General features: G+C 40.3%; 1 protein-coding gene and 1 pseudogene across 5 annotated transcripts in view; both read left to right on the forward strand.

Annotated features, from left to right (window-relative positions):
• Lclat1 (lysocardiolipin acyltransferase 1) overlaps window positions 1-22,975 on the forward strand; it is a 146,907-nt gene that overhangs the window by 85,731 nt on the left and 38,201 nt on the right. For 4 of the 5 annotated variants that reach the window (XM_028779004.1, XM_028779003.1, XM_028779005.1 and 1 more), the window contains exons 2-4: window positions 631-799; window positions 5,526-5,724; window positions 18,022-18,168. In XM_028779004.1, coding sequence (XP_028634837.1) covers window positions 635-799; window positions 5,526-5,724; window positions 18,022-18,168 — 511 coding nt within the window. In that variant the 5' untranslated portion in view covers window positions 631-634. The remainder of the gene's footprint in view (window positions 1-630; window positions 800-5,525; window positions 5,725-18,021; window positions 18,169-22,975) is intronic. The other variant, XM_028779009.1, reaches the window with a different exon arrangement.
• On the forward strand, window positions 20,490-20,612 carry LOC114630729 (annotated as a pseudogene).

Genomic DNA, 22,975 nt, shown 5'->3' on the forward strand with positions numbered 1-22,975 from the left:
GATTTTAGGGTCTGTTGTAAAAAACAAACACTTCCAGATTCTATTCTTTGAATTTTACTGTCCTCTGTGAAACCACTGTTGCTTTTAGTGGTGCGCACCCATACAAAGCAGTCCTGCAGAGTTTGTCTCACCATTATTTCTGCTTTTAGATAGAAAACAATGCCTGGAGTAGTAACTCATGGAAGAAAAAAAGAAAAACCCTTTAATGCCAACTTCTTTTTTTCGTTCTTTCTTTTTTTTTTTTTTTTGGTTTTTCGAGACAGGGTTTCTCTGTGTAGTTCTGGCTGTCCTGGAACTCACTCTGTAGACCAGGCTGGCCTCGAACTCAGAAATCCGCCTGCCTGTGCCTCCCACGTGCTGGGATTAAAGGTGTGCGCCACCACCACCCAGCTAATGCCAACTTCTTATACCAGAGTTTTCTGGAGAATAGATGTTTAGGTATTTCTTTAAAGAGTATCAATTTCTAGGGTACTGGCAACTTGTTAGGCTTATAGCCAGGGAATCTGCTGGCCTTCATCAGTTATTCAGTAACCTTGTCTTTAAAGATTATTTTACACATAATTGTGATGAAATTGGAGTTGCAAATGCATAGTAATAAAATATATTCTTTATTTTTGTTTTATTTTTCAGAATCATGGTGTCATGGAAGGGGATTTACTTTATAGTCTTCCTGTTTGCAGGAAGCTTTTTTGGAAGTATTTTTATGCTCGGTCCCATTTTACCTTTGATGTTAATAAACCTGTCATGGTATCGCTGGATTAGCAGCCGTCTTGTGGCTATGTGGCTCACGCTTCCTGTGGTAAGTTACCCAGCAGAGAGAGGTCTGTCTGCTTGCACTGGGGTGGCCTGTCTCTTGAACTTTGTTAGCATCAGAGATCTGGGTTTCAGGAGAAACAGAAATCTTCTGTGTTCTGTTGTAAGCATGCCAGATGTGAGAAAGAAGTCAAATAGAAAATAGAATACTCATATCCTTAAAGCAGCAAACCCTTACAGAAAATAAGAACTTCTTTCTATGTTCTTCATGTAATTTCTTCTATATTTCATATAATGAAAGGTATAATTTATATCTAAAAGTATGTACATTTTAAAGATTGCACAATTTTTACATTATTAAAATTTATTCTGCATATCCATTTTGTGTTTTACAAATCAGTGATACCTATTAAGATTCTATGGGGTCAGGGAAAGAATATCAACAGATTGTATGAACAAAATTTTAGGTGATAATGTAAGCTACCCCATGAAGCTTCTCACAGTAAACATCTTTCTAAACTGCCCACAGAGATGTGTTTCAGTTCTTTCCAGTAATTACAAAATTAGGAATATATAAAAGACATGTGACTTCTTTGTGCAGATGAGGTGAAGAGTGTGCGTAAGATCAGAGTACACGCGGTGCTCAGTAGTCATGGGGCACGTAGCACTCCATAAGGTCGTCATGTTGCTCTGAGAGCATCTCCTGATCTTGAGTTGATGACTGTTGGTTTCCAGTCCTGGCTCCTCCCTCTTCTGGCACTGGGAAGAGGCTGCTGCCAATCAGTGGGCAGTGTGTGCTTGTCTTTCCCTCTGGTAGTTAGTCACTTGGGGATTGTTCCAGTCCTTTCTCTGTAGCAGCAGCGAATTTTTCTTTCCGCTCAGGCTGTTTGGTTTATCAGTCTGTCTTTATCAGGGAGGCCATGTGTATAGCGTCTGAAAAAGAAACAAGAGAAAAAAACAGTCTTCTCTAATTAGTAAAGGACCCTTTCCATCCTGCTTCATCAACATACATGAGGCAGCAGGCAGAGCACCTGCCCACAGGTGAAAGGATAGATAGTTCTTAAAAAGTTTCCTAATAACAGCCGTGTGTGTGCGCAAGTGCGTGCGTGCGTGCGTGCGTGCGTGCGTGCGTGCGTGCGTGTGTGTGTGTGTTGTGTGTGTGTGTGTGTGGTGGCGGCGGTGGCGGCGGCTCACACCTTTAATCTCAGTACTCGAAGAGGGAGGTGGATCTCTGAGTCTGCTGCTAGTCTGGACTACAGAGTGAGTTCTAGGACTACACAGAGAAACCCTGTCTTGGGGTTGGGGTGGGAGGGTTTCCTTAAATCGTTTACAGTGTATTTTTCCTATTTAAAAATGAATAGTGGGTCCTGTAGTGAGTGATTTTAAACTTGTATCCATCACTTCTAAAAGATATCCTTCCTCTCAAAGTTACTTGTGTTTTAAAATTTCTATACAGATGTGTCTGTTTTATAAATGCAGTACTGGTCCTCCCAGCTTCTCATCCTCTTTGCCAAACTTCTTTCTCTTTTATCACTTATTCTTATTCTTATTCTATGATGAAATACTTTGATATCAGATTCTGACATCTTCTACATCTTGGATCTCCACAGACACTTAGACTCACTTTCTGCTGCTCACCCAGGAACACCTTGCAGGGTGTCTGCCCTGCCACACATTGCCTGGTCTCAGCTACTCTCTGAAGTGGATTCTAGGACCTCTTCATTCTTACATCTATTATGCCAGCAAAGCCAGTAACATGTGGACAGTGCTGTCACATTCTTCTACCAGCTGGAGATGTGACCAGGTCCCCTTGGAGCACTGCTGTCAGCTTCTATGTGTTTATATTGGAGAACACTTTCCCAGACAGTTGCTTTCAAGGCAAGGGGAATACCCTCAGCTCCATTTCCTGATTAGGCTCTCATTTCAAGTAAAATTTCGTTTTCACAAGTTGGGTAAAGTCTTCTCTATAGGTACATTTCCTGTTGCTCCAGTGTACAGATAGGTGGTTCTGTGGTGTAAAGATGAACTTTTTTGAGTTTGTTGCTCCTCAATAAACTACACTTCCTTTTAAGTCTCCCCCCTTCCCCCAGGATTTGTCTCTGTTACCCTGGCTGTCCTGGAACTAGCTCTGTTGACCTCAAACTTCTCTGCCTTTACCTCTGTCTCTGCCTCCCCAGTGCTAGGATTAAAGATGTGGGCTACTGCTACCTGGCCTTTTCCTTTTTTTCTTCTTTTTAGCTATAAGCCGGTAAATCTAATAAAAAGTAGCCATGCCACAGAGTCAAATTCTCTCTTGTCTGAGAATTTCCTCTGCCACACAAAGTAGTGATTAGCTTAAATTCATTCACTTCACCAGTGTTCTCAGGACACAGGCAGAAAGAACAAAGCCAGATTCTCGGATGGAATTATGAACAGGACAGATGAGGAGATCACATTGTGGCGGTGACAGTCCATTACCTAAACATCCTCTTCAGATGTGAGCTTATTCACCCTGTCTTTTCTGCTTTTCATATGAATGAAAACCTTTTTTTAAAAAAAAATACAATAGAAGTTGACTGTTACTGTTATATCAGAAAAACAGAGATCCACTTACCTCTGCCTCACAAGCCCTGGGGTTAAAGGCCACCATGACCAGCCCATAGAGCTTTTAGTTTTTAAACAGAAAAAAAAAAAAAACATTGAAAAGTACTTGAATGAATAATTTCTGGGGTGTGTGTGTGAGAGAGAGAGAGAGTATGTGTGGTGTGTGTGCACAGAAGAGCATGTCCTGTAATAATTTCCTCTATTGCTGTTCACTTATTCCTTAAGTTAGGGTTTCCCAGACTAGAAGACAGCAAGTTCCCACAGCCTTCCATGGACATTGGGGAGACTGCAGCTGTGAAGCAGGTCAGGCAACAGCATGGCCAGCCCTAGTAGTCACCAGGGAACTACCTAGTTAGGTAGCTCTACCTAACCATCCAACCCAACTGTCCTCTTTTGGGAAGAAGTAGCCATGGAAAGTAACTTTCCCCTAAAGTATCCTGCTTTTGTAGAAAGCTTTATATGTGGATATTCAAATCTGTGATTTGCTTTTGCTCGTCTTTCAATACCATGTTTGTGTTTCATTCTACCACACATGCTCACATAGCTCATTCACTGTCAGTGTTGAATTATTTCATGATATTTAAGGGGCTGGGTTTTCTTTAAATCCCCTTTGATCAAGCCTTTCTCAATCAGTTATAGAATGAAGTAGGAATTACATGTAAATGGCTTGAGGTTGGACATAGGGTCTGCTGTAGTCTTGGCTGCTTGGGAGGCTGTGATAGGAGTTTGAGCCTAGATCCTGGGCATCATAAAGAAGGAGAAACGAAAGAGGAACGTGCTGGCTCACTTTGTAAGAGCTCTAGTCTGTAATACATACTTTCCTTCAGAATATTTAATATAAATTATAATCATGGACCTTAGAAATGTTAATTTAACAAACTGGGCAAGTATTTCAGCATTCATTTGTGTCAGGCATTCGCTGGAAGATTTTGGTAGACAGTTACTTTAGTCTTCATGTATTATTCTTTGAGTAACTCATCTTGCAGAAAAAAATAAACTTAGAGCTAGGTTTGGTGGTGCACATCTTTAATCCCAGCACTTAGGAGGCAGAGGCAGGTGGATCTCTGTGAATTTGAGGCCAGCCTGGTCTACAAAGTAAGTTCCAGGACAGCCAGGGCTACACAGAGAAACTCTGTCTCAAAAAACAAAAATAACAACAAAAGAAAGAAATTTAACTTCTTCAGTCCTACATCCAGTTTTATTTCTGATTCTTTCTAGAAAAATTGGGTAATAATCATGCCATTATATCCTTAAAATTGTCCAGTAGAATCTTCATACTCTTAATATATAATTGAATTTGAAAGGTAGTTTGTATTTTTTTATCCTTTTTTTCTTTTCTTTTTCTTTTTTTTTTTCTTTTTTTGGTTTTTCAAGACAGGGTTTCTCTGTGAACTCGCTCTGTAGACCAGGATGGCCTCGAACTCAGAAATCCCTTCCCTCTGTCTCTGCCTCCCAAGTGCTGGGATTAAAGGCGTACGACACCACTGCCTGGCAGTATTTTTTTTTAATCAAGAAACTTCCAGAAATTAAAATTAATGGAAGAGATTGGAAGTGTTGAAAGCACTTCCTAGTTTCACCCCAGATCAGAGCATCCCCTGTTTATTACAGAAACAAGAGTATGGGAAACTATGTGTTATATGTTAGAAATCATAGGGCATATGACATGATAAAATTTACCTATGGAAAACTTTGAAAAGCAACTCATTATTTACTCTGGACTCAGTTTTGCTTTTTCAAGGCAATTTATTTGTTTAGTTATTTTTAAGTGTCATCCTTTTTTGGTATTATAAGGCAGTATAGCATAGCTGTGACAAGGTTAGCAAGAAGGAAGGTCAATAACTCTTAAATTCTGTCTTCATTTCCTTTTAATATAGTGAATATCTAATAAAGTCATAAGCATGGTTGTGACTAATTTCTTTTTTTTTTTTTAAAGTTATTTATTTTATGCATGTGAGTACACTGTAGCTGTTTTCAGACACACAAGAAGAGGGCATCAGATCCCATTACAGATGGTTGTGAGCCACCATGTGGTTGCTGGGAATTGAACTCAGGACCTCTGGAAGAACAGTCAGCGCTCTTAACCGCTGAGCCATCTCTCCAGTCCGGTTGTGACTAATTTCATATGTGGCTCCTTAACTTGAAAGCCCTAGATAAGTTGCTCGATATTTGTGTTTTTTATTTTTTTGTAGGCATTGTTGGAGACCATGTTTGGTGTCAAAGTAGTTATAACAGGAGATGCATTTGTACCTGGAGAAAGGAGTGTCATTATCATGAACCACCGGACAAGAGTGGACTGGATGTTCCTGTGGAACTGTCTAATGAGGTACAGCTACCTCAGACTGGAGAAGATTTGCCTCAAATCCAGTCTAAAAAGTGTTCCTGGATTTGGTACGTTAATCATGGTTTTTTAAGTGCTTAACTCATTTTGTATGCAGTGTGCCTACTCTAAGAACAAAATGAGGTAAGTTGAACGGTATGTTATTCTCAGCTTTTCTCATGAAGCTAAAAACATTTCCAGTTTCTTTTTATGTTTAATGGCTTTGTTATGTGATTTTATCTTAATCTCTGTTTTAAAAATATCTTACTCTAGAAGAGAAAAACTCGTATCATTTCTTAACCATTTGCAGGATGTGAAGGATTGGTAGCTTGCCGTCTTGAAGACAAGCCCATAGGGTATTCCTACAGCTACAGGCTTGATCTCGCCTCTCTCCTTAAAGCCCTGTCCTGGATTTCTCTCTTAGTTTCTGATACAGCTCCCTACTCTCATTTATAATCTGTTTCCACTTTTTGACTTGCCACCTTCTACTTTTTGTGTCTTTCCTTTTTTGTGTGTGACCAAATATAAAAATCATTTACAGAAGCATAGGTGAGAGTTTGCTCACAAGCGTGTAGATACTTTACAGTGGCCGCACCACTGAAAAGTATGCCTGGTCTTCCAACTGTCCAACTGTTAGCGCCCATAAATTCCCAAGAGGGGATGGAGTCCATGAGGCCCTCCCTTTCTGTCACAGGGTGTTACTGAGTACTGTAGCCATGCCATTCCAGAAGGTAGGGAGGGGTTCACAGGGCTCAGGCCCTTCTTGTTGCTTTTTCATGGTATTCCCTGAGCCTTGGAGGGGCAATAATATAAGGTGGCAAGTGTCTAGATATTCAGGAGTCATTCCCAGTTATGAGTTCCTGCAGTTGCCATGGCTCTTCTGACATCTACATAAATATAGTTACTTACAAGACAGTGTAAAGACACATCATATCCATTTAGTGAGACAGCAGCAGTAAGACAGCAGTGGCTTCCTCACGATGCTCTGGGACCTCCCACTCACGGGCTTTGGAATAGCTACAGTACTAGATACACATTTCTTCTTGGAGCAGTCATCAAATCAAGGCACACTATAGCACATGTGAGGTTTTACACACACACACACACACACACACACACACACACACACACACACACACACACTTCGAGCTTGGTTTCTTTGTCCTGTGATCAATGTGTACAGCATCCTCAGCAATAGAATCTCGCCATCTGGTTCTAGAGAAGAACCAGTTGACTGGCATCTGCCTGTATCTATTGGGAGTTTGAGTGGACTAAAAACTCAAGGGAGATAGTCTGTTCCTTGTCCTGGGGTTTTTGTTTAATAACCTGTGGCTTCTGGAAGCTAAATAGCTTATACACACAGGGTAGATTCATTTCAAACAATTTAAAAAATGTTCTGATTAGCTTATTGGCTATCAGAATTCCTTCTGTTTTTTTCTTCCCTCCACACATTGTAAGTATTGGTTGCCCTCCTCTCCACTTCTCCTCTCTTCTTGCCTTCAGTCTTTCTACTTCCTGTGTTTCTGCCTCCTGCTCTCTTACCACATGCATTCTGCTACACAGCTGCTTCACTTTAAAGAATCGTTAGTTTTCTGGATTCCTGACCTATTTCTTCTTCATAAATGCACATGTATATAAAATAAAAGCTAAGTTTGCATATGAGAACATGTAGTGTTTGTCTGTGATCCTGGGTTACCTCACTTAATACATTATTTTCCAGTATTATTTTCCTCCATTAATACATCCATTTTCATAATTTCATTTTTCTTTTGACTGAATAAAATTCTATTGTGTAATGACTATACTTTTTCTACTTGTTCATCAGTTGCTGTCTCTTTGCTATTGTGAACAAAGTAGCAGGAACATGGACGCACAAGGCTGTGTGTGGGACATGGAGTCCTATAGCAGTGTGCCTGGAGTGCTGTATCTGGGACTGTTAGGTGCTTTAGAAACCTCCGCAGTGATTTATCTGGTGGTTACAGTCCACAGTGGTGAATGACATCGCCCTTTCTGGGCATCCTCACTGGTATCTGTTGTCATTTGTCTTCTTGATAATAGCCATTCTGGCTAGAATGAGATGGACTCTCAAAGTAGTTTTAACTTCCATTTATTTGGGTAAGGACAGTGAAAGTTGAATCATTTTCTTCCTTGTTTTGTTTTTCTAAGGGCCTTCGTGTCTTTTATATACCCTCCCCTATCGGGAGGAGCGTATGAGGATTTCTCCCATGTAGGCAGTCTCCTCACTCAGTTAACTGTGTCATTGTAGTACACAACCTTTTAATTTCATGATTTCCTACCTTCCTGTTAGCTTAGATTGTTGCTCTTATTTTGTGAGGGGCCGAGTCTTATTGAGAAAATGTTTACCTATGCCCATATCTTGAAGTGTTCTCTCTGCTTTTCCTTAAACAGTTTGAGAGTTCAGATCTTACGTTGAGGTTTTTCTATTTGGAGTTGTTTGCCCAGGTGGAAGATAAGAAAATGGAGCATTATTACTGTACTTGTAGACGAGGCTTGTCCAGCACACTTGTTTCCCAGTATGTATTTAAGTGGCTGTAGCTGTGAGGGCATGTTCCTGGGTTCTCTGTTCTTTTCCACTGATGTACGTGTCCGGTTTTTTTTTGTGCCAGTGCCATGCGGCTTTTGTTGCTGTGGCTTAGTAGTATAAATTAAAATCAGATGATTGTTCCTGTATCATTGTTTCTGCCCAGGATTGCTTTGAGTTAGGAGTGTTTTGTGCTTCTAAAATTTGAATTTTAAGACCCATTCCCCCCATTTCTGTGAAAAGTGGAGCTGGAATTTTGATAGAGATTTTATTTAATCCATAGATTGCTTTTGGCAGAACAGCTGTTTTTACAGTTAATTCTTCTGACCCATGAGCATGGGGGAGCTTTTCAATCTGCTAGTGTTCTCTTCGGTTTTGCTTCTGTGTTCTATACTTTTGACATAGAGACTTTTTACTTCCTTAGCTAGCTTTAGTCCAAGATTTCTTTCTTTCTTTCTCTCTCTCTCTTTATCTCTCTCTCTTTTTTTTTTTTTGAGTTTGTTATGAATAGGATTCTTTCTTTGCACTTGTGTCATTGGTTCATATGAAAAGCTACTGATTTTTATATGTTGATAGCACATCCTGCTGCTGCACTGAGAGTTATATGTCAGCTTTGTTTTCTGGTGAAATCCTTAGGGCTCTGACGTATGGCATCATGTGTACATAGGGATGCCTTAACTTTTTAGCTAGATTGGGTTTTTTTTTTAGTCTTTTTTAAAAATTGGGATATTATAATTAGTTTAGTCTTGTTATTTATCATAGATATGTAGAGAACAGATAAAACACTCAGCACTATAAAATGGATTAAATATGATGCTAGTATTTGAACAAAACACTTTGAATGAGAAATACAAAGGATGGTAGTTGATAGGGAAGTAAGATGAAACGTAATGAAAAATCCATTAAATTAAAGAAGAACATAGAGGAAAAAGAAAACCATGCCAGGGAGTAGAGTGATAAGAAGGAAAATGGAGAGAACCAAAATGACGGCCCAGCGATGCCAGGGGCACGATCGCGTATTGCTGGGCTGAACAGCAGCCATCAGAAGATCCAGTGCTCTCACATCTCACCGTTTTTAATTAGGTTTTTTTTTTTTCTACTTTATGTGCATTGGTCTTTTGCTTGCATGTATGTGTGAAGGTGTTTGAGTCTCCCTATAACTGGAGTTACAGACAGTGACTACCATGTGGGTGCTGGGAATTGAGACCAGATCCTCTGAAAGAAGAGCCAGTGTTTTTAAATGCCAAGCTATCTCTCCAACCCTCAATGTTTTTAAATACTAACATGATGCTGCAAAAAAAAAAAAACATTTATTGCTGACCTCACACGGTTAGTGGCATCAAAATGTATGAGATTAATACAACTGTTGTTTTAGATCATTTCAGACTTTGAGTATAAGATTTATATGAACATCAAGTGAATTTAGACTTGGCTTGCATTATGTGTATGAAACACTTCTACAAAAAAAAAAAAATCAACAAAATAAAAACACTTCTGGTGCCAAGCATGTAGGACAAAGAGCACTTAGCTTGTACATGAGGTTCTTAGGGAAAGAAAGACAGTATGACTTTATTTCAAAGGTAATTTTTAATAGATAACAAAAGAAAAACTGCAAAACAATAGAAGAACTGGGAGGGACTTAACAGTGTGCACAATAGACCTGATCCCTGGAGTACATGGTGCATATTGTGAACCTAGTCACCACTGGAAGTCTCAATCCATGGCAAATCCAGAAACATTTCTTGTTTTCCTTTCCATTCCCGGCCCCGTCAATGACACTACTACTGCAGACCAGCACATGGCTCCACACATCCTCACACCTCGTAGTCCATTCTTTGGAGCTTGGGATCACAGAGTCCACCATGCCATGCTGATAACCTTGAATTTGTAACTTAGATGCAGCCCAGCCAAGTCTGTTTGTATACTGTTTAAAAGACTTGGCTTTATGTGTCAGGGCAACGGAAAGAAAAACCACAAGAACCAAAATGAGTGGCGAGGTCTGCACAGAGGAGGGCATGGCAGCTAGGATGTAATATCCTGGGCTTAGAGCCAGCTGTGGGGCCAGACGTACTTTATGTGTGAGATTTAAGCCTAGTTTGTTTAGGTCTGGACTTGTAGCTGGCTCTTTTGTTGCTAACAGTCATAAACATTGTGGATAATGTACTTCCCACCATTTCTCCAAACTGTGAAATGTACATTGGTGGGTTAACTGCTTGTCATGAGTTGAGTTTTAAAAAAAAAAAAAACAAAAAACTGTCAAATGAAGTATGTTGAGCAGTTTTATTGCCTAGAGGACACATACAACAGATGATTTCATACCAGCAATTCTGTTGGTCAGAATTAGTCTTCTAACAGTTGATTCTGGAGTTTGCTTGCTGGAATTGCTTGGCAGAGATGAATTTTATTTTTGGGTGTGTGTGTGTGAGAGAGAGAGAGAAGGGGGAGGTACCTTGGGGAAGAAAGGTTTAGTTAGTTAAATTACATGCTAGGCTAAGAGTATATCATGACTACACATTCTGGAATTACATTGAGATAAGGACTCTGAGGTCTCAGTAAATGACCTGTAATTGTGTTTTTAATGTGTTAGCTGAGTTCTGAACAGAGGATGAACCCTGAACTGGATGGAAGTTGTTGACTAGTTTGCCTGCTGTCAAGGTTGTCGAGTATAGTACTTTCTACCATCCATCCTTAAGTTGGGCTCCTGTTGCTGTACACCACAGCCGATTACTCAGCCAGAGACACAGAGACACGGCTGCATGTGAGGCTGGGAAAGTAAGGAGCACATTTGCATCCTAGGTCTGCTGAAAATCAAAGAATTTTTTCCCTGTAATTATATGAGTTGTCTACAAAGTGTGCTTTTGTGGCAGTAATTTTAGAAGAAGGCAGTAAAAGAATTGGGTAAACTCTAAGGCCTTTAGTCTGCTTTGTATTTATTGGCAAGGCATAAACACAATACAAGACCAGTTTGGAGCCAGCTTTGCAATAACAGTAAAAGGACTCAAGAGACGGACTCTGTTTATTATCTGAGAGTAATTTGCTAATCTTAGTTTCAGTAGATAATTTGAATGCTTTTAATTACTTTTACTCTTCTAAATATGTATAAACTGTGATTGCATTTTTAGTGCCAGGATGAGTTAGGCCTTATATTTATTATAAGATTGTGTCATTTTTAAAAGTTTGATGGCTGCCATTTTCATTTCTGTAATAAATTTTACAGAAAATATTTTCCTTATGTCTGAAGTCATATATTTCAGCCAGGCAGTAGTGGTGCACACCTTTAATCCCAGCACTTAGAGGCCAGAGGCAGGCAGATATCTTGAGTTTGAGGCCAGCCTGGTCTGCAGAGTGAGTTTCAGGGCAGTCAGGGCCACACAAAGATACCGTGTCTTAAAAAACAAACAAACAAACAAACATCAGATATCTATGAGTGTTCCACAGTTGTGTCACGGATGCCATCCAGAGGCACGTTTAGGCAGCCAGGAAGTTAAAATGTTGACTGCAGTGAAAGTAGCATCTAAAGTATACTTACAAATGTTGTTACTTGATGGTTTCAACTATTGAGAACTGTCAATCTGTGAAGGATTCTAAGTAAAATATTTAGGCCTTGATATTTTATGGAAAAATGGTTACTGCTTATATATTTTTAATTAAGCAGAATTTTCCATCAACAAATAAATGTTATGAAATAGTTTTATGTGAATAATTTTTGATTTATTGGAACTAGAAAGATAATAAAGAATATTTCTGTTTACCCAGTTTCTCAGGATGTTTCCTTCATAGCAGTTTATTCAAATGAAAGGGTCAATTGGCACTGTTTAGCTGACTAAACAACCAACAAGTTTGGTTTTCCAGTATTTCTGTTAATGTCCATTTTCTAGGATATTAATGTCCTAGGATCCCTCTGAGGGACCACCTTGCTTTTAATCACTCTTGCTTCACTTCAAAGCAGTATGTCCTTGCTTTACACGGTACTTATGGGTAGTATGTTTTTCATTCTGAATTTTCATGGTGTTTCTCCATTAGATGGTGGTCATGAGTCTGGGGAGTAGGTACCAAGAGGTCAAGTGCAAGTCTCATATCAGAGAGGTTCATGATGGCAAGTGCTCTGTCATCGGTGATATTTATCTCTGTCACTTGAGGGATGCGGTCTGGTGGCATATTACTATATTCATTGTACTTTATTCTGTATACTCACCAGTAACTATCTTATATTCATCAGTCCATGCTTATCACATTTATTTTATCATCTGACTTACTGTAGAATATTATCATTATTACTGAACATTTTTTAGCTTTGGATGCAGAAATTCTTGCAGGCTAATACATCTGTCTTTTTGCTATACTCATTTTGTTTCTTTCACCTGCTTATGTTCTGATGCTCTAAGACTCTGCCCTACTCCCTTTCTCCCACAAGGTCTCACTATGTAGACCAGGCTGACCTCAAACTCACAGAGATCCATTTCCTTCCTGAGTGCTGTGATTAAAGGTGTGTGCCACCCTGCCTGGCTGTAGTTCCTTCTCTGTAGGAGCTGGAGTGTTTGCCTTTCCCAGTGTGTAGTGGATAACACATTCCTTGGTTTGTGGCCCCTCCTCTGTCTTCAAAGACAACAGTGGCTAGAGTCTGTACCCTTTCACTTTGAAACTGAGTCCCCTTCCCCTGACCTTTTCTACCTTTAAGGGCTATTATGATTTTTTTTTTCAGTTTTCTAAATTAATCTAGACTCATTTTCCAGTCTTAAGCTTAGCTGCATAGTAACCTCTGCTACCCTTTGTTTGTAATGTAACATACTTAGCCATTCAAGTGTCAGCATGTGGATGTGTTTAGGAATTTGTCACGGTTCTGCCACCCAGGTTGTCTGAGTCCCGCATAGTCTGAGTCCTGCAAAGCTAGTGGCATTCTTAGCTTGAGAATTCAATAAAGGTACATGTAGATGATAAAGTATCTAAAAAATTGATCAATAACAAATCTAAAGAATGAAAAACCTATTGGCGTATGTTAGAATGGAACCCCTAAATTATACCAAAAATGAGAAGCCAACAAATGCCATCAGTGAATGTTTATTTTTTCAATGCCAAACAAGAGTGTCCAGCGCCTGCCAGGAGATTTCTAGGATAATCACTACACTGTATAGTGGATGTGCTGTGCGTGCATTTTGGGGTTTGTTTTCCTTCACAATTTTGAGGTTTTTTTCAAGTTTGGAATTGTTTGTAAAATAGGTTTGTTTTAGAAGGTCATTTACTTGCTTTGCCTTTTGTTTTGAGTATGGCACTTGTGAATCTAATAGTGTAGGCATCTGCAATGGAGGAGAGGTTGTGAGTTAATGGTCTACCTCACTCAGGGTGCTGTAAAAAGCCAGAGGCTTTGTGGAAATTGATGTTCTCGGAAGAGGGGTGGAGAACATCACTCCATTTGTAATGTGAATTCCAGGACGATGGTACTCCCCTGACTTGGTCTATATGACATTTAGCATCTTGACTGAGGTTGGCATTCTGGGAACTGTAGTTGCTTGTAAATTAGTTTCTGGATTTATCTGTAATTACAAGCTATATAAACTGTACTCAAGCACCTGCTTAGTCAGTACTGTTTCTCAAGGTGTTTGTGAGAAAGCTTCATATATATCCTGCATCTGCTCGTATTATTTCTTCTCACTGAATTAGCCATCTTTAGGTAGCATTTCTTGGTTTTATCCTTACCCTCTGTTCATTGAAGGGAATAATTGTCTAGCTACTTTGGTTTCTGGTGTCTTGTTCTAGTTTCTAGTGCTACAGAAGATACAGAGGATTGCATTAGCAGATACACAGACAGCTATCTGACGTTCAGTTCTGAGAGGATTAAATGAACAGTGCAGATGTTTTAGGATTCCTTGAGTATAGGCCATCTGTGCTAAAATGAATAGATGAAAAAAATAATGGAACATATGTATACTTCTTATTACAAAAGAATACGTTAAGTTAAAAATACATGGAAGTGGTATGTGGTGATGCACTGCTTTAATCTCAGCATTTGGGAGGCAGAAGCAGGAAGATCTCTAATTTTTTTTTTTTTTGAGTTTTTTTCGAGACAGGGTTTCTCTGTGTAGCTCTGGCTGTCCTGGAACTCACTCGGTAGACCAGTCTGGCCTCGAACTCAGAAATCCGCCTGCCTCTGCCTCCCAAGTGCTGGGATTAAAGGCGTGCGCCACCACTGCCTGGCAAGATCTCTAAATTTGATGCCAGCATGGTCTACCAGAGCAAGTTCCAGGACAGCAAGAGCAACACAAAGAAACCCTATCTTAAAAAAGAAGAGAAAAATATATTCAAATAAATAGTTTCTTCTGGCAAATTTTACATCTTAATAAAAAAAGAATGTAAGTAAAAACAAAACTAAGTTATAAAATTATGGACCATGGTAGGACACAAAAGATACCAGGGGTTTCTCATACCCGCTCCGAGGCGATGATACTGATGCTGGAGCTAGGGGTTTGTCAGAAGAGGGCTGTAGCAGGGCTAGCTGACACCATGCCTTTCTGTAAGCCATTCTGACGGTGGCTGTTTCCTAAGAAATCCAGGCAGACAGTGCATGAGAAAGTGAAAAACTAAGATATGTAGATTGGTCTCTAATTTGAAGTTTCATTGCCATTAACTACCCCAGGATTCTGTGTTTTTGCCCTGGCTATTCTGGAACTTATTTTGTAGATTGGGCTGGCCTTAAATTCACAGAGATCCTCCTACCTCAGCCTCCTGAGTGCTGGGATTAGTGGTGTGCACCACCACTGCTTGGCTCATTTGAATGTTTAAATAAATGTTATGAAAATGCATGTTTTGAGACTTTCAGCAAGGTTAAGAAAAAAACATATATTGAGTTTTTTCTCCATAAAAGAGCAGAATGTATTACATTTGAAGAAACTGTAAAGCTTTAAAGAGCCAAATGTTTTAAAACAATTGTACATGTAATATGAGTAATGAATCTCAGAGCATTTACATTATTCAAAATACTTAGAGAAATTCAAGAGCATATATTGGAGAGAAGCCAGTGATTTTATAAAGGTTTATCAATATTAATGTTTATTGAAGTGTGTGTGTGTGTGTGTGTGTGTACTTGTGAGTACAAGTGCCTGTGGAACTCAGCCACACCTTTTGGAGCTGGAGTTAGGAGGAGTGTGTGTGAGCTGCCCAACGTGGGTGCTGAGAACCAAAGTTGGGTCCTTTGAGAGAGCAATAAGTTCTCTTAGCCACTGAGCCATCTCTTCACACTGATCTAAAACATTGGATGCTGTAATTTTAAACTAGCAAAGTAAGGGTAAATAACATGCTGGGAGACTGAGGCATAAGGATCATATTGTTGTGAGTTCAATGCCAGCCTACACTACAAAGGGAGGCTGAGACTGGCTTGGGATACACTGTCAGATGATGTCTCAAAACAAAATAAAACTTAAAAAAACAAAACAAGACAGAACAAAACAAACAAATAAACAAAATCACAAGAAAAAAAACAAACAAAAATAACTTTGGGACCAGCCCGCCTGTGTCTACAGCCTGGTTTCCACTTACATCTGTCTATCCATGCATTAGAGATAATACTTTTTACCTGATTCATAGTTTCCTTATGAATTAATGAAATATTCAGAATAATACCAAGCACACTGTTAGCATTCACCAAATGTTGTTTCTATAATTATACTATTTATTCATAAAATAGCTGGTGTGGAAAATAACCATTGGCAAATATTGAAAACAAAAATATGGTTGTTGAAATAAGCTCATTTATTGGGACAGAAGAGAAAAATCATAAAAGCTTGAACAGTAGGCAGGTCATTGCATGGATGCGGTTGGGTTTGGCTTCTTCCTGGCTGCTAGCCATACTGACCACACTGAGGGATGGAAGACTGTGGGAAATGTTCTGAAATTCTGAGGAAACAGTGATTTGGAACCTCAAATTCTATTTTTAGTCTAACCAGTTTTCAAAGTTGAACCAAAAATACATTTCTGGAATGTGAGGACAGAAACAATTTTCAAAAGAAAGGATTAACAGAAGGGCACAAGCAAAGAGGTCAGCAAACTTGGGGTCAAATCTAAATAAATATTAAAAACATTTCTGTCAAGTTTAGGAATGTGATAGAAAAGTAAACAGTCTTTGGAGCAGTCGGGTGATTCCTACATATCTTGTAACAAAAATGGTAGTAGGCATACATTTTTGGCATTATTATTTTACTTTTTAAAAATTGAAATTAAATTTAAGCTGGAGTCTTGGTTTACATGGTGATAGAATTAAGAGCTGTTTAGGTTGGTGGAGATTAATAACTGAGCTCAGTGTTGATGGTTTTCTGTGGTTCAACAGGCTTACCAAATATAGAGAGCTGAAACACACAAAGAAATAAAACGGGATGTATTGTTTCCAAGCCAGTCAAGCAAAGGTCAGCACGCTGTCTGCCAAGGGGTGGGACTGTGGTTTATACTGTGGGCCATACTGTCCCTGTAGCAGCCATGCTGTCCTATGGCACCTGATGCTCCCTGACATTGTTAAACAGAAATAGCTATTGATAGTATATATGAACAGATGGGATGCCTGAGTTCTAGGAAAACCTGGATTATAGAGAACAATGGAAGGGGCAAGGAAAACTTAATTTCAATTAAAGACAGGAAAAAAAGGGGGGGAGGTGTAACAGAAATAATAGGTAACATGAAAAATGTCTGGAAAAACTTACCCCTAATAAAAATGATTGGAGTAAAGATTTCTAGCAGACAGAAGAGATTCTCAGGTTGGCCTTAGCCTGTTATAGGGAAACAGGAGGTAGGTAAGCATGGCACATCTGTATTCCAGAACAGCACTGCTTGTTTGCAAGGCATTACTACCCTTCATCCCTAGCTGTCAAGATGAGTGTTGTAGTTACTATGTGTTAGAGAGGAAGACTCTCAGGGGTATCACGGAGATGGACTCATACCTAGGCTGGCAAGACTGGGCCTAGAGTTAGAATCAGGATCAGACCTGTGGCTCAGCAGCAAGAGGATCTGCCCTTTACTACATATGCCGTCTTTATTGCACAACTTACAGTGCTTGCTTTTCCAAGGTCCTAGGAGAAATTTTAAGAGAGGTAGATATTCGATTAGCCTGAGAGTTACTATGTTGGACCCATGTTTTTGATTCTTTGTGAGATTTTTCAGGGACTGTACATAGGCTACCCTAAGTTAGGCATCTTCTACAGAAGCGCCAAAGGCTGTGGCTAGGGAAAGATTGGTAGACGTCTGAAACACAGATGGGCTCATCAAGGCTACCTTTTCAGCAATAAGGTGGGTCTGCCTCTGAGAAAGACAGTATGCTCACATATGCACTCCAAGGAATGTGCATAGCAGATAGACCATTTAAGTTAAGTAAAATCTGAAGTGACTACCATTGAAAATAGCATTTGCATTTAGTTTGAGAGTATAGAAAAGGAAGTATTTTAGAATTCTTGTGTGACCTGAGAAAATTCTTTGCTTATTATTTGGTAAGCAGTACTACCTTGAGATAATAGTGGCAAGCTATGGCTTAAAGGAGGTTTTCAAGAATTTAGGCAGTGGTAGTGCACACCTTTGATCCCAGCACACAGGAGGCAGAGGCAGGCAGATCTCTGAGTTTGAGGCCAGCTTGGTCTACAGAGTGAGTTCCAGGACAGCCAGGACTACACAGAGAAACCCTGTCTGGGTGAGGTGGTTTTGCACACTACAGTATTTCCAAAATTCGTACTAGATATATGGTATGTCATAGAATGGTTATTATAGAGTAGAAACATCGAAGACCTGAAAGTTATATTTAGTAGTATGTTAATATTGCTACTGAAGTTTGTACAAATGCTTTTTTTCCCCCTAGGCTGGGCCATGCAAGTTGCTGCCTTTATCTTTATTCATAGGAAATGGAAGGATGATAAGAGCCATTTTGAAGACATGATTGATTATTTTTGTGTCATCCATGAACCACTACAACTTCTCATCTTTCCAGAAGGAACTGACCTCACAGGTAAGGTAGCCTGGGTTTGGGTCACAGAATTTAAAAACTTAGAAACCACTAGTCAAATCTCATACGGAGTATATGAATATCAACAAAATGGATGGATAACTGCCCAGTCACTCAGCTAATGGTACCCAAGCGTGACCTGCTGGTACAGTCCTGAAGGTCCAACTACTCAGGAGAATGGTGCAGGCAGATCACAAGTGTTCTCTTCCAAAGTATTATTTATTCTGTAAACCCTTTATCCTTCAAGTTCTTCCATATAAGAAAAAAATCTAAAAGTAATTTTAAATCTTGTGACCTTTCCACTGATTATCTCTCTACTACAAAAAACAAAACAAAACAAAAACCTTTGTCTCTTGAGAAAAATTATCTATACTTGTGTTATAGATGGGACACAGAAAAGCATATTTAGAACCTTTCTACCTCAGCAAATAAAAACAAGATTAGTAAAAACACTATATAGTCTGTCACATGTACTGAAATGCAGGGCAAACCTAACATGGTTAAATGTGGAGCTTTTCTGGTTGGTTATTAGAGGACTTGGAGGAGGGTTACAGTTGAATTTGAGGCATTTCTGTAGTAAGAGCTCAAAGGGGCCTTTTCTCCAGTGTGATAAACCATACCTTCAATGAGCGATTCAGCAGAATGTAGGAGGATGGTGTGGTATGCTGTGTGAGGGAACACAGACCTAAGAGGGCACAGAGTGAAAAACAAAATGGACAAACTATGGCAAAGAGGAATATAAACTTATCTTCCAAGAACTGTGATACTGAACTAGGAAAGGCAGTTTTTAACTTCATACTGTGGGCTAACAAAAATATCTCCAATTTAGAAAAAGTATCATTTAATCTAAAATGTTTAATTTAAAAATGTTTTTAATTATTAGAGTTGAATTTAAATTTGGATTTTAAAACTCTAATACTTTATATTCTACTTTAAATTCTGAATTTAGTTTTGAATCAGTGTGTTCGATGGCTTTATATTTGTTTTGTCTTTTGTATGCTATAATTGGTATAATTGCTATAAATGCTATAACTTCTTGTTAAGGGAAGAAGTATATATTAGGAAATTAAAAAGCACAGAAGTATACATAGAGGTTGCTGTAATTCCGTAGTCCATGAATGAACAGGATTTGAATTTTTGGTACATTTTGCTCATCATTTGGTCACAGATCCTTATGTACATGCTCACATTCTTAGGAATATGTGTACATACACACCAGCTCCTTTATAAACTTAAAACCAGAAAAGAGAACATGTGTTTTGTGTTCATTTTATTTCTTACTTATATTGTAGTCTTTCATATCATTTGACCTTTGAGATGATTGTGCAGTTTTATATTGTGTACTGGGGTCTCTAAAGAAAGCTACATTTGAGGAGAGAACAGGGTTTGCTTTAAGGAAGTGAGTGGTTCTTGCCACAGCAGACCTTGCAAGTTCAGAGTTGGCCAGTGGTAGAGACCTGGGAAGAGCAGCAGTTGAAACCTAAAGGTGGGCTCCAGCACAAGTCATCTTTTGTGTAGTGTAGGTAAGGGTACCCTTGTTTCTAAGACAGTTGACTTACATGAAACACAGTTACTTTGTGGAGTAACTACTCACTTACTACTACTCACTCTACCAATAGGAATAGTAATCCTATCTAAATAGTACCTCTACCAAAACCTCTAGAATAAATGTTTGTACCATCCTTGTTTTATTTCTGTTGTTATGATAAACACTCTAACTGAAAGCAACTTGGGGGAGAATAGGGTTTACATCACCTTATAATCTCAGGTCACAGTCCATCACTGTGTGGAAGGCAGGACCTTGAAACAGCTAGTCACATCCACAGTCAGCAGGGAAATAAATGCACCCTCGCTTGCTTGCTCTTAGATAGCTTTCTTCTCTCTTATATTTTTTATGATCGCAACTGTAGGAAACGATACCACCCAAAGTAGGTGACAGTCCCCCGGACATGCCCACTGATCCAGATAATTCCTCTTTAAGACTCTTTCAAGGTGCTTCCAGGTTGTGACAGATTGACAGTTAAAGCCTGGTGCATGCAGCCTTCTCAGGTTGACATAAAATTTGCCATAACACTTGTTAGGGTATAATTTTTAGTTCCATCTTCAAATTTGGAAAGGAAAGCTATTTCCAGATTTTAACAATGAAATTACATAGAATTTGATACTCTTGCACATAAAGCTTCTTTATTTAATAAATATCCCAGTGTCTTGAAATTATATATACAAAATGATTTCCCTTTCATGAAGTTCTGTGAAGAAAGAGATAATAAACTAATAAGAATCCATACAATTGTCATCAGAGTTTGTGTAGAAAAATAAAGCACTTTTCCCCTAGAGGTATTGTGGGTGTGGCTGCTGTGTCACATGTGTGTCAGGAGGTGCCAGAGAGGGGGGAAGTTGTGAGTGTTCTGACCTACAAACATCTGAATAATTAGCAGCCTAATGTTCCCTGAAAAAAGTGAATCTGAGACTACTACCAGTTTGGCATTAGGCAGGGCTTCCAGGATGGAAACTAGAAGAACCCCATCTGGGACCACAAGCCCTGGGAAGAAGTGAGCTGACACAGACAGCCCTTGAAAGGAGCCACCCGATGTGCTGGGCCACCTGATATGACCACCAGACTAGCATCCTAGGGCCGAGACAGAGGGGTAACCTGAGATAACCACCAGTCTAGTGCCTTCAGCCTGGGGTTAGGGTGCCTGAGATGACCCCTGCCGAGCACCATGATGCAAGAGCAGGGCATAGCACTCCTGAGACCACTCCTGAGGTGACCCCAGACACTCAGAGACCCTGAATACTACTAAGAGGAGCAAGAATATGGTGGAGAAATGGATGAGAAACAGAAGGATGTGGGCACAATTGGAACAAGGCAGAATTGGAGACTCGAGGGTAGCGAGGGACAGACTGACATGAGTAGCTGGTAAAGCCAACTGGGACCATTGTGGCATATAGCCTGTGCTCCCACTGGGGGCTACATCAGGCCTGTGACTCTATAACTGCAGGGGTCTGTTACCAAAGGCCAGGCAAATGTCCCTGGTCTGGGCTGCCAGTCAGAGACATATTGATGTCTGAAGGCTGCATAGAACTGGTCCCACCTCTCATCCAGGCATTGTGGGAGAGCTGGCCTTGGAGGCAGAGCAGAACTGACTCCACCCCTAGCCACTGCAGTATTCGGGAAAGTGACCAGCACATTGGTGGCCCTGGGGATATGAGCATGGGAGAACTGGCCCTTCAATGCATCTCCTGTGAGGTGGTATGGATGAAAGAGAGGTACCCTTCTCTTCCCATGGGAGACTTGGCCCTTGAGGTCATGAAAGCAAGAGAGCTGGCCCTATCCTTCACCTGGGCAGCACAGTAGAGCCGTGCTGGATATGGGGATTGCAGGCGAGCTGGCCATGAAGGTGTGAGAGCAGGAGAGCTGGCCCTGCCTCCTCTCCACTGTATGGTTTTGTGGATGAGGAAGAGATGTCTCCCTTGTCTCTTTTCAGGGCAGGCCCTGTATCTCACCTTGGCAGCATGGTAGAGTAGGGGTTGGCTGATATACTCATGAGGGTGTGAGAGAGAGAGCTGGTGGGCTAAGCAGCTCAGGTACCTCCCAGGCCAAGATCCAGGGATTTAAATTGGCCCACCTCAACATCTATCCCATCGATGAACTGCTGGAGTGTGTGAAGGGCCAGTCTTAGAGTTCCCAAATTACAGGATCTCCATGAGACAGGACAACAACAGGATATCTGAGAGAAGTCTCAGTGAGGTTCCAGAATTGATAAAGTAGCAGAAGCCAGAGGCCTTGTGACAGACCAACGACTCGTTGCAAGGGACATATACAAGAAGTGTGGACAAAAGGGAATACTGTGGGACACAGTGTGACACACTTCAGCTTCCACAACAAGATTTTTCTCTGTTGGAGGTGGTGTTGCAAGCATGGAAGGTGGGTGGGTGCAAGGAAAGGAGGGGATGAATGGAATTGGGGTCATGATGTGAAGTTCATAAAGAACCAATAAAAAACTAAATGTTTTTTAAAGGGGCAAAGATAAGGTAGGATGGGAAGGAAGACAGAGAGTAAAAGAAGGAAGCAGGGTGCTAACCTATAAGGTGGTCAGGACAAGCCTCTCTATTAAGTTTCTGGTAAGTAGGGACTGGGTGAATGAGATAGAAGACTTCATCTGCAGCAAAGGCATGGGTAATTGCATAGCAGCTGCACAAGCTGAGGTTGGAACATGCCCAGTTGGCTTGAGAAGATCAGAGTGGCCAGCGGTCCTGTGGGTATGGGTGGAAGGAGTGGGAGGCTGCAGGGAATGAGCTGACAGGAGGCTGCGGTTGGAAAATGGGATGCTAGTGCAGTTACTAATAATGACAGCCTGGGAAGGGATGGGTAAAGTGAGGGACGGAGCATCACCACACTGATTTGTCCTGTAGTGTGACTGTACATTTTAGCATTGTGTAAATTTGTCTCCACATCTACAACAGAATTGAGTTGCACATGAAAAGCCTCAGAGTCACTGACACCTGGGACAACTATCTGATGAGTAGTTGCATCTCTCTGGTGTTTCTGGGACTCCTAATCCCCTTTAAGTTCTGTAGCTGACTGTAACAGAAATACTGTCACTAGTCTGCTTGTGCCCAGGACATTCACAACAGATGCAGAATACTGATTTCCATCTCCAAGGTCTTTTCTTTTATTGTTGGGGGTGCTGTGGGCATTTGACTCAGTGCCTCTGTTAGAAATGACACGGTGCCTTCTGTAAGAGTATCTGTGGGATATTGTGTTGTGGATGCACCTGTGGTTGCTGGAGGGCTAGAGAACTCATTG

This window comes from Grammomys surdaster, unplaced genomic scaffold (genome assembly GCF_004785775.1).
Source record: "Grammomys surdaster isolate TR1022 unplaced genomic scaffold, NIH_TR_1.0 343, whole genome shotgun sequence".
NCBI lineage: Eukaryota > Metazoa > Chordata > Mammalia > Rodentia > Muridae > Grammomys > Grammomys surdaster.